Here is a 10855-nt window from a genome sequence, read left to right as displayed (position 1 = left end):
GTAAATATTGTGCAAACGTGTGTGAACCTCGTTTTTAAAATATACATTTGTACAAAAAGTATAATTATAAACTTGAGTAAACGCTATACTTTGTTTAAATATATATGCACATGTATATTTAAATAGAGTATAATGTATATGTTCGGAATAATTTATAAATCTTAAATAGTAAGTTTTAAATTGCTTAGTTAAATTATTATAGGAAATTGCGAAATTCTTTAAATAAGAGAAACAGGTAAAATTGTTCCTTTACATATTGAAAAAGTAGAAAAGTGTAAAGCTTGTCGCATTGATATGTCTATCATATTCTTTTAAAAATAATAATAACTTCCACACCGATATTAATTCACTGAAGTTCGGAATTCTCAACATATTGCATCACCTACATAAAAGGAAAAGAATAATCTATCAATAATTGTTTGATTCGCCCAAAAATTTATATTACCTCAACCTTCAGTGCTTACTTAGATAGTATAAAAAGGACAAAAAAATTATCCTGCGTAATATCATAGAAGTTTATAAATAATCGAGTAGTACGTAGAGAGAGTTGAACACAATTATTTAAATAGAATCTCTGCACCTATTTATAATAGTTCTTTTAATTTAAAATTGCTTACTTAGCAAGATGAATGTTAAGCATTCGATTGTTAAATGCAGTTTGAAGAATTTTTGAGAAGGTACGTAACAGATTTTAAAATCGTGTCTTTTAAATACGAAAGTCCAAAGTGGAAGTGGAGAAAGTTGTTTTACAATGGATTAAAATATCTGAGAGATATAACAATTCGTCTAAAGAAGAGCAGCGATGAAAATTGAAATCATAGAAATTTACGATAGTCTACACCTGTCCCTATTCCCGGAAGGTGTTCCAGCTTCCACCGTTCTTCGCCTGGCCGTGTCCTCTTCTAGCATGGAAGCTTGAAGAGCTCTGGCCAGAGCCTCATCCTCGCTCATGCTGCCTTGATAATTCTTGAATATCTCCCCGTTTCTATTATTCACTTTCATATTGTTATCAAGAGCATCGAGTCTTTTTCTCCGGATCGTCTCCTCCTTTCCCAGACACGCGTGATCCGTCGGGTGTCTGTGTTTCAAACAGAAATTTTTACCGCAATCGGAACAGTAGACTTGAACTATTTCTTTAATCTTGCAACCCTTCGACGAGCATCTATAACATAAAAAAATGTTTCTTTGTACGCAAATACATCGGAGACGATGCTCTTGTTTCAATTTGTGAAGATGGATCAGAATCATACCTATGAGAAAATATTTTTTGGCTAGGCTTCTTCAAATCCGATTGGCATTCATTATCGATGTGTTGTCCCACAGCAATGTCCGGCGGGTCTCCTCGTTTTATAGGCACAGGAGCATTACATAAAGGACATACTGGTACTTGTACGTCCTTCTTGTAAGCGCTTGGGCAGTTGTGGCTCTTGTAAGACATGTGTTCCGAACAGAAGATCCCTGAGCATGCATCACACTTGAGAGGCAAGAAGTCCAACCGATTGCAACTGTTCTCTGAACAGTGTTCACCCAAATGTGGTAATTCCATTTTAAATACGATGAACCTAAAGTAAAAGTGTAATTCTAAGAGTCAGCAATATGGAACCAAGTCACTGTATTTGTTTAAAAATGTTTCAATCAGTTCTTTATTACCAAGATGATAATGAAGAGATAACAAAGTTAGCAATTGGAAATGATGGTTAGCAATAACATGTACTAATGAGATGAAATATAAAAATAACACTCATGGCAATATACTACATAGAATTACGAAAAAAGATATGTCCTTCCATTGTATGTGTTATAATTAACTATGATTTCGTTTCATTCTTAAAACGTAATTGGTATATGTTAAAACAATGAATTTAGAATTGAACTGTGTCTCGACATGATGACAGTGAAAAACTGTGAATCATAACCTTAAGTATCCATACTTCACACACTAACATACTTTCCAATAATTTCTACGTTTAAGAAATTCCACAACTTTGACATTACAAAGTAGAATTATTTTACAGAAGAAATAAATCTGGAAAATTCTTAAAATATAAGACGTACCTTAAAATTCAAGTCACGATTCCTTCTGTCGATTTATCAAGACGAATATTGAACTATTATTATGCGTATCACAATGAAATAATTATCTTGAATCCTTGAACGATTCTATTTATTATTTCACTATCACAATTGTAGCAGTTTCTTACGAAAATAGCTTATTTGTCTAATGCAAAAGAAGCGTACAGCTGCGTACAGCTTTCACGAAGTAGCACGAGGGACTGATTTGTCAGATTTGATAGAGACATAGAAACTGCGCGGTATATATACGTTCCACGTGAAATTACGACACGGATGGATTAATAACGTCACCCGAATAACTGATAACGCGAATTAAGCATGACGTAGGACTTTTGAGACGTTTTCCACTGATGACGACTCGATTCATAATTCATACGTATAAATATTAAAATATATGAAATATTAAATGTAAATATACAATTATTCACGTATAAATTAAAAGAATTTTGTCATTATTGAATTAATACAAATAGAAATCACATGTTTCTTCAATCCTGCAATTATATACCTTTTATGTATAGAACAGTAAGAGAGAAATAAACAAATCGTTTAATGAATATTAATTAACATATGATTTTTTAATAAAGATCTTACCTATATTCTTTCTGGTGTAGATCGTTTTCTTTTCTACTCGTAGATGAGATTAGGTCGAATTTCGTTGGATTGTTGGAGGTTCTGAGCGCGGGAACAGAACTGAACGCGAAGCGCGCATTCGTGGCTCGAGTAATTTACAATCATAAACTCGAGTTTGCTTTGTACTTATCACCGGAGCTTGGTTTTATTATGATTTTTGAGCACCAGGTGGCCGCGTTTTTGTTGTTCATTCGCCGAGCTACGGGGTACGGGCGGTGCGGGTGTCCCGGAGAACGCCATTACATCAATTAATGTCACCGTATATTCACTGCCGCCGTTCATCCAGGTAGATTTTAGCTTAACCCCGGCGGTTAAAACGAAATCTTGAAACGCGAGGTTCGATACCGATCATGTCGAAACGCAGCAGCCAGTCGTCGAAGAAGGGACGCGCGAAAATACGTAAGGTCGAGTACGACGAGGAGGACATCTCGAGCGAACATGAGTCGGACGTCGACGACGCCGCGGCCGAGACCGGCTCGAATGCTGATGCCGAGGACGCCGAAGACGATCTCGCCGATGTTAGCAACATTCCGGAGTTACCACCGCCCGAGGTGATACCTTATACCTTTATTTAAAATTTTTAATATATATACATGTATATACAGTTATTGGTCTGGTGGGGTGAGGGAACGAATGCTTACTAGCTTCTCCTATTTTATATGTAGGCCTATGTTTGTTTGAGTATCTCAGCATTAAAAAAATATGAACTCTGTAGATATGCATAGGATGAACTTGTAATAAACACACGTATGTATCTCATTCTTACATGTAGCAACTTGTACTCTAATGAATTACTTATATATATTTGCTTGCCATGATTCATAAGTTTGATGAAATTGGATGGGAAAGAGCTATACCGGTGGACTTTGCCTAACAAGTATAAAATTCTTAATCAATGATGTTTAGAATAGAAACTGCACATTAATCTTGCAAATAAAATTCATATGTGTACATTTATAGCAAATGTTATAATAAAATTAAGCTGTAAGATCCTTTGTTATTACAGGGAGGATGGGGTAAACCAGGAACGTTGCTGATGTGCGGTCTGACGAATTGGGACATGGCTGGACGTAAGAATCCACCGAAGGGTATGAAAACCAACGTCGGCCGCAGCCTATGGACTCCGCATACTTTTAAAAACTTGAACGGGTCCCGAGTGAGATTAGTCGCCTCCGGTCCAGCCGCCTCTCACAGTATTATCGTTACCGAGGATAACAGGTGCCTAACATTTGGTAGAAATGATAAAGGTAAATGAACTAAAGGTAAACAAGAGTTATGATAAAATCTATTACAGTAAGTAAAACAAATATCGATTTGTTAAGCCGTATTATTCGTAGTTGGTACTGGATTAACAACGTACACTATTTATATATGTTCAGAACGTTGTTTCTTTGGTGAAATGTACTGCTGTGTTGTCGTATTATAATTCTTATACTCGTTCGTTTATGCACTCTACCCTGTGACTATTCTTTATTCCGTGCTCGTCGTAACAAATTAAGTTTCTCATTGATATCGATAATCATTAATTCTTGCAGGCCAGCTGGGCGTTGGCGACACAAACCGCCGGGACGAACCCACCGAGGTGGCAGCTTTAAAAGGACATACGGTGATAGGTGCAGCCTGCGGCCGCAATCACACTCTGTTCTTAACAAGCCGCGGGATAGTGTTCGCCGCGGGTGACAATAAATTAGGCCAGTGCGGCGTGGGTAAATCCGAGACTTGCATCATGACTGCGACTAAAGTGAAATACTCCGGCCCGCCTATAGTCAAGGTGGGCTGCGGCGCGGAATTCTCGATGATCCTGGACATCAAGGGCGGTCTGCATTCGTTCGGCAGCCCGGAGTACGGCGCGCTGGGCCACAACACCGACGGGAAGTACTTCATCACCAGCACGAAAATGGGTTTCCTCTTTGAGAAAGTGCCTAAGAGAATCGTTCTCTACATCGAGAGAATGAAGGACGGCCACGTGACGCCGCTGGACCGTGTCGAGATCACGGATTTCAGCTGCGGTCATTATCACACGGTGGCGATCGACAGTAAGAACCGCGCGTTCTCGTGGGGATTCGGCGGCATCGGCCGTCTCGGGCACAATGAACAGCGGGATGAGTTCGTCCCGCGTCTGATCAAATACTTGGAACCGCCTAATCGCGGCGTTCGAGCCGTTCATTGTGGGAGCACTTACAGCATCGCTATAAACGTCCACGGTTCGGCAATGATGTTCGGCCAGACGAAACGTACTGGCGAAGCGAACATGTATCCGAAACCGATCCAGGATTTGTCTGGTTGGGAGATCCGGTGCGTCGGCTGTTCGCAAACGAGCGTCGTGGTCGCTGCGGACGACTCCGTCATAGCTTGGGGAGCCAGCCCTACTTTTGGTGAGCTGGTAAGTACTTAAATACTACGACGTCGAAGCAAGGAATTTTGTCGTGATTATTATATTCTTGGTTTTTATTTAATGTTCTCAGGGTTTCGGCGAGATGCGTAAATCCTCGACAACGCCGATGGAGGTGAAAGCACTAGAAGGTTTGTACATAACTGCCGTTACCTGCGGTCTCTCCCACACGCTCATGATATGCCGGGACGAGTCCGATGACGAGAAAGCGAAAATTAACAAACTTCAAGTATATTCTGTTTAAATCCACTTTTTTTATTTCAATTATTCGAGATTCAGCTGCTCGAGGAGTTTGAATTTCGAGGGATGCAATCATCGTGGTATTCTTGTTACTACGAAAATAATTGTATTTTATTTTGATACCAGAAGCTCTATAATTGTGTTTAATGAATCGATTTTCTTGATCACAAGAGAATTATTTTCTGATTTTTTTCTTTCTCCTTTGTACAGAATCATTATTATAGTATTTGCAAGGTACTGCGGATTTTCTATTATTTTTAATTCGAAATTTCAACTCTTCGATTAGCGAAAAGAAATTCCTGCATTCATCGCAAGCATTATTACACTTACAAATTATCGCCACTTGCAAGGAGAGTACATTCATCACATTATATGTTTAAATAATAAGTTAGTTACATAAACGAGCTCGATGAAAAGGTTGAAAAACAATGATCTGTGAAACGTTTATTAAAAATAGACTGCGAGAAACGTCCATATTACGAAGTATATAGACTTAAAAAGAAAACTGTTATAACTCTCTACATAAATACTTTGTACTTCCACGATTTTACTTAAAATAACATAAGAAACGTAACGAGAGAAAAGTGAAAAAAGTACGCGTGTTTCATCGTAAAAAGGAAGAACGGAAAAACATAGGGAACCCCAATTCTGTTGGTAGCTCAGGATTATAGACCAAACGAATAGATGCGAAAAATATATTTTGATACGTTGCTATTTTATTGAACTACTCACTCTCTATCTTTATCTCTATCTCTCTTTCTCTCACTTTGTCTGTGACATTAAACAACAAACGGGAATAATAATAATAATAATTATAATAATTATAATAATAATAATAATAATAATAATAATAGTTGATACGCGTATGAGAAAGAGTGCTGGGTTACCAAGGAACATTTTTGAAACGAGTACTGCCGTTCTTACATTTTCGTCTTAATTTAGATTATGTATATCCGTTCTATCATTGCAGTAGTACCTGAATCATTGAAACTGCCGATTCATGTTTTATATTCCTGATAATACACGGGTTGCAAGATGAGATATGTACGTTTTAATTTTATTAACAGTCTTAGACAATTTAATTGTTAAAGACACAAGCTTTTAAATACAAGATCATGTTCATTGTACGTTCTGTTTGTGACTTTACGAAATTTTGACCAAGTATTCCATGTACAAATCACATTTTGCAATCTAACAAATTCCGCGTATAATTTATTTAAATTTACTACGTATACATAACTACTTGTTTAATTGAAAATTTGACAAAACTCTCTGCTGAAGTTGTTATCATCTTGTATACTTGTAATCGTGTACATAGATCTGCTATACAACAGAGACATTTTACAGAAAGTGAGAAACCAATTTTTATACTCAGACGCTCGTGTTTTATCTTTTAAAGAATATTTTACATCTGATTAGCCAGATAAATGGACAATGCTTTTTCCAAGAACCAGCATTGTTTGTCATACATTCTAAACTAACGCGACGATTGTTTCACAAGAGCTAGGAAAGTTTCAGTGAGAAAGAAGGGAATAAAAGCGATATACATTTGTTAATTAATAATATAACTGTATAGAGATGGTCGGGAGCTAAATGTGATTCCGTATACACTACCATATGCTATTAAAGAAAGGAATAACAGCTCATGTATACGCATTATAGTTAAGGCTATCCACGTCTCAGTAGTGTAAAATGTAATCGAGAAATTTGGAACTAGCTCTATTTTAGAAACCACTGTCGACAATTTAAACGCGACATAAGGGAATACTTCACTGCCGTGAACCGTTCAAACGACTGTAATTGTAAAAACACTGCCACAGTTTTTTGCGATGAGATAATACAGTGACTTAAGCGTTCGTTCATTCCATTCTGTTCCAAAAATTGTTTGTTCTTAGCGAATTTGAAACTCGTGTACAAGGCAGATTTCGAAATAAACGAATTTTTTAAATAACTTTTACTGTATCATTTAATGTAGGATTACTGAATCTTTTATTCATTGTTTAATTACTAATTTTCTAGCCAGATGACGAGCTCAATGATTGCGTACCTGAAAATTTCTCCGATTCCCCACGTTGTAACAATTTCTGTTCACACATCGCTCTTATTTGACACGTTAATTTTGCAGGAACTACAGACATCGGGGAACTCACAGACGCCGAATTTCTTCACTCTCTTCTTCACGCACTTCCAACACTGTTCTTTAACACGACGCAAAGCTTGATGCTCTTTGCAAACCTCGCAAGGAATATTTTTCAACGCTTCGAGATTCTTTTTCCTGATCCGTTCTTCTTCCTCTAATAGATTCCTCGCCTGTTTCGGAGTTCTTTGTTTAACGAGGGTAAAAATTTGTTTAGTTAAGAGTTATTCAAATTGGCACTAACGACGAGTTTCTTATCCATTGCTATTGTAGATAACGCGATTAATTGACGGAGATCTTCCTTCCTATTCTCTGGAACGTTCCCGTGTACCCAACTCAACAGCTGATATGATATGAAGTGTATGGGATCTGACGGTCTGTATTTCAAAGTTCTGGCCATCGCCCAGGACAACGGTATCATGATATTTTGTCTGTAATTTGGTAAACCAATTTTTATTCTTCCAGCAAAATGTATTTTATTAGGATATTTATTTGCGACCTTAAATAATCGTTTCTTCGCGCATTTATTTCTTCATCTGTTTTCAGTTCCTCCAAAGCATGACATCGGCAAGAGTACCCATGGAGATCGTCTAATATACCAATAGAATCGATCGATGAATCGGTTTTCGAACTCGTTCTGCATACTGTTTTTAAAATATCTGCACCACAAATCGGCTCCAATATCGTCAAGCTGCACTCGCATATTATTTCCTACAAATTGCGATGGAAAATCCTGCAGTCGCAGCGGACGTTATACAGAAATCAAGTGGGGCAAAATGAATTTTATCCCACTGTAGGCAGAGTAATAAATGTACTTTGTCGAGACCTCCACTGTCGACAGCCTTTCGTCCATTTCATTCAGCCCGAGGTCTACCAGCATTTGTTCAGTCTCTTCATCGATACCATGCTGTTCCACCAATGCTATGACCTCTTCGTCTATCCCAATCAGCGTTAAAAATTCGATCACCTTAGTCGATGCAACGCTGATCTTGGTTTGCCAGTTGATGATCCCCGAGACGTCCACGCCGCTGAGCGTCAAGTGACGAATGATGTACGGACTTTGAAGAAAAACACCGTGAACAATTATGTTCCAACACTCGGATACATTGAGACCAACAGGCGTTAAATTTAGAATCAATTTCTCGCTAAATTTCTTGGACCACATCTCCTCGAATTCTAACGCGTACGGTTCGACGTTGAACTCCTTGTAACAGAGGATCTCGTCAGGGCTGAGGCTGATCAATCCCAGCTTCATTGCTTTTACGATACTTTGCAGAGACATGCCTGAAAATCAGTTCTCCTCTGATTCATTTCTCCTCGACATTCGCATTGTGGACAGACACACACCTTTGCTTCGTATTTCATTCAAGACTTCAACACTGTACAGTCCGCTGTAAACGGTGATCTTCAGTCTCGTTACGTTTACATGGCTGGGAATAGCCTGTTTATTCTGCACGCATTGTTTAATTCTATCTGTGAGTAACTGCAACAATCGTTCCTTGGTCCACGAACCGTAGACTTGTAGCCCTTTCTTAGTCAGAATAATTTCTAATTTCGTTTCGTGATACACTTCCTCGGACGACGAGGACGACGACGAAGAGCACGTTGAACACGTATCTGACGAAGGCCGTCTAAAAATTTACTCCAATTAGAATTGGAGAGGTAAGGAATATTTGATACGTATTACTTCTTTGGTTTCTTATCGGGTTTAGTGTAACATCGAGTATCTAATAAAAAGTGTGTCATTTCGCAATCGGGTTAAAAATAATTCAATTTTGTAGATTGACATTAGGACGGTTGTTCAAAATGAAATATTTTAACAGGCAACTGTTCTTAGAAATCCGCGACACGTTCTTTCGGCACAGTAAACGATTTAAATGCAGATGTCTAGTTTATTTACAAGTAGATACATCAAAATAATTGTATAAGACAACATCGTAACTTGCACAATTAAAATACAAGTGCCTAACAACAAAAGATTTTAAATAAATAAATTTACAAATAGGTCGTCATGTTTTTCACGTGATACACGCCACCTTGATTCATTGTGCAAACATAAAAATCAGCTGAATAATAATACACGATTTAAAGAAACAAACGTTCCGAAGTTAACAATATTCGCTTCCGTCAAACCAATGATTTTTATCGGTAATTTATTAATAGAAATTACCCACGTGTACGCATACTGTATTTACATGAATATAAACTTTCATATTACAAATATCTATAAAATTGAATCGTTTAACAAATCGATAAAAGCTAGAAGCAAACTCATTCGTGTGTATCTTCTCTCGACGTACACAGAGCTAATGTGATACGTAATTCACGTTTTATTAGAAACTCCTCGCACCAAGCGTTCACATTTCTTTTTGAGACCATAGCACAGTTCCTTTGAGAGTATCACCGATAAAGCTGTACGTTACAGGTGATTAGATGAAGCAGTAACAAGTCGAAGGCTGTTCGATGTTTTGTACGTCGAGCTCTCCGTGCAGCTGAATTGCATTCGCACCTCTTTGCCTAGGGAAGGTTACAGCGTTCATGATGGGGCCGAGGAGAGTGAATCTGTCCCAGAGGCCCGGCGTTTGTATTATCTGTAAAAAGTAATCAGTTACATATCGCAGAATCGAAAGTAATCGACAACATCATTCGCACCTTCTGTACAAGCTCTTCAAAGCAGCATTTGATCCCGTCCGCTGTTTTAGCACTGCTCTCGATGTACAAAGTCTGGTGCCTCCTGGCGAACTGTAGGCCTTCCTCCGTGCTCACTTCTCTGTTCGGTAAATCTATCTTGTTACCCACAACCATTTTAACTATATCACTTTTGTCACAGTACGTGTTCAGCTCGTTCAGCCAAGTTTCCAGCTTTATAAAAGTGAGTCTATCCGTGACATCGTAGACTAATATAGCACCCTGACCGTTTCTATAATAACTAGGTGTCAGAGTACGAAAACGTTCTTGGCCAGCAGTATCCTGTAACAATTTTTGTCACTCATTATTAATTTTAAAGTAAGGAAAATGAAGAGCACAATGACTAACCCAGATAGCTAGTTTCACTGTGTTCCCATCGATGGTGACCTTCTTCGTTCTGTAATCCATACCCACTGTGCTCTGCATATTTTCATGGAATTCATCTTCCGTAAATCGTAGAAGTATACTGGAAGAAGATAAATCGATATTACCATTCAAATCGGATCAGACGTTATACTTTCAGGTAGATATTGATAGAGCAAGTACCTCGACTTTCCAACACTCGATTCTCCTATCATTAATATCTTTAACGCCGTTAATACTTCGTCGTCCATTGTTACTGTTATATTATCACTAAATATTATTTATATATTTTCAATACTGTAAGCACATTAATAGACATAATCAGAATA

At 37.9% G+C, this 10855-nt stretch overlaps 4 protein-coding genes across 8 annotated transcripts in view; 1 reads left to right on the top strand and 3 right to left on the bottom strand.

The window, feature by feature from the left end:
- LOC108632739 (protein RCC2 homolog) overlaps positions 1-7289 on the top strand; it is a 9130-nt gene extending 1841 nt beyond the window's left edge. Inside the window, 4 exon segments of the mRNA XM_026810755.1 lie at positions 3004-3257; positions 3713-3953; positions 4242-5089; positions 5172-7289. Coding sequence (XP_026666556.1) covers positions 3004-3257; positions 3713-3953; positions 4242-5089; positions 5172-5342 — 1514 coding nt within the window. The 3' untranslated portion in view covers positions 5343-7289.
- LOC108632709 (AN1-type zinc finger protein 2A) lies at positions 7-2993 on the bottom strand. Of its 3 annotated transcripts, none has more exons than XM_018037451.2 (3): positions 2668-2993; positions 1251-1562; positions 7-1162 (listed from the first exon to the last, which is right to left on the bottom strand). In XM_018037451.2, exons 2-3 carry the CDS (start codon positions 1544-1546, stop codon positions 826-828), a joined length of 633 nt encoding a protein of 210 aa, XP_017892940.1. In that variant the 5' UTR covers positions 1547-1562; positions 2668-2993; the 3' UTR covers positions 7-825. The 3 variants fall into 3 exon arrangements, with proteins under 3 accessions (XP_017892940.1, XP_017892934.1, XP_026666550.1); XM_018037445.2 differs by lacking the exon at positions 2668-2993 and adding an exon at positions 2056-2450; XM_026810749.1 differs by lacking the exon at positions 2668-2993 and adding an exon at positions 1651-2025.
- Positions 7268-9104, bottom strand: LOC108632750 (uncharacterized). The gene is made up of 5 exons (XM_018037508.2): positions 8823-9104; positions 8302-8759; positions 7975-8186; positions 7720-7906; positions 7268-7648 (listed from the first exon to the last, which is right to left on the bottom strand). The coding sequence occupies exons 2-5, from the start codon at positions 8755-8757 to the stop codon at positions 7427-7429; spliced, it is 1077 nt and encodes a 358-aa protein (XP_017892997.1). The 5' UTR covers positions 8758-8759; positions 8823-9104; the 3' UTR covers positions 7268-7426.
- A 243-nt stretch (positions 9105-9347) lies between these two features.
- Positions 9348-10855, bottom strand: part of LOC108632754 (RAS oncogene family member Rab18) — a 2794-nt gene continuing 1286 nt past the window's right edge. The window contains exons 2-5 of one of the 3 annotated variants that reach the window (XM_018037523.2): positions 10710-10823; positions 10512-10629; positions 10128-10445; positions 9348-10066 (exon numbers count right to left, since the gene is read on the bottom strand). In XM_018037523.2, coding sequence (XP_017893012.1) covers positions 9905-10066; positions 10128-10445; positions 10512-10629; positions 10710-10777 — 666 coding nt within the window. In that variant the 5' untranslated portion in view covers positions 10778-10823 and the 3' untranslated portion in view covers positions 9348-9904. The remainder of the gene's footprint in view (positions 10067-10127; positions 10446-10511; positions 10630-10709; positions 10824-10855) is intronic. The other 2 variants (XM_018037540.2, XM_018037548.2) reach the window with 2 other exon arrangements.

The sequence above is a fragment of the Ceratina calcarata genome, unplaced genomic scaffold (assembly GCF_001652005.2).
Source record: "Ceratina calcarata isolate Rehan_Ccalc_2016 unplaced genomic scaffold, ASM165200v1 scaffold11.2, whole genome shotgun sequence".
NCBI lineage: Eukaryota > Metazoa > Arthropoda > Insecta > Hymenoptera > Apidae > Ceratina > Ceratina calcarata.
This window is presented reverse-complemented; position numbering and strand designations above follow the sequence as displayed.

Excerpts from the sequence above, each read along its gene's own strand:
- LOC108632750 (XM_018037508.2), bottom strand. The coding sequence starts at position 8,757 with ATGTCTCTGCAAAGTATCGTAAAAGCAATGAAGCTGGGATTGATCAGC. Across the intron at positions 8,187-8,301 it reads AAAGGCTGTCGACAGTGGAG|GAAATAATATGCGAGTGCAG; the intron begins GTCTCGACAAAG and ends CGCAATTTGTAG. Across the intron at positions 7,907-7,974 it reads CGAAGAAACGATTATTTAAG|ACAAAATATCATGATACCGT; the intron begins GTCGCAAATAAA and ends ACCAAATTACAG.
- LOC108632709 (XM_018037451.2), bottom strand. The coding sequence starts at position 1,546 with ATGGAATTACCACATTTGGGTGAACACTGTTCAGAGAACAGTTGCAAT. Across the intron at positions 1,163-1,250 it reads CAAAAAATATTTTCTCATAG|ATGCTCGTCGAAGGGTTGCA; the intron begins GTATGATTCTGA and ends TTTATGTTATAG.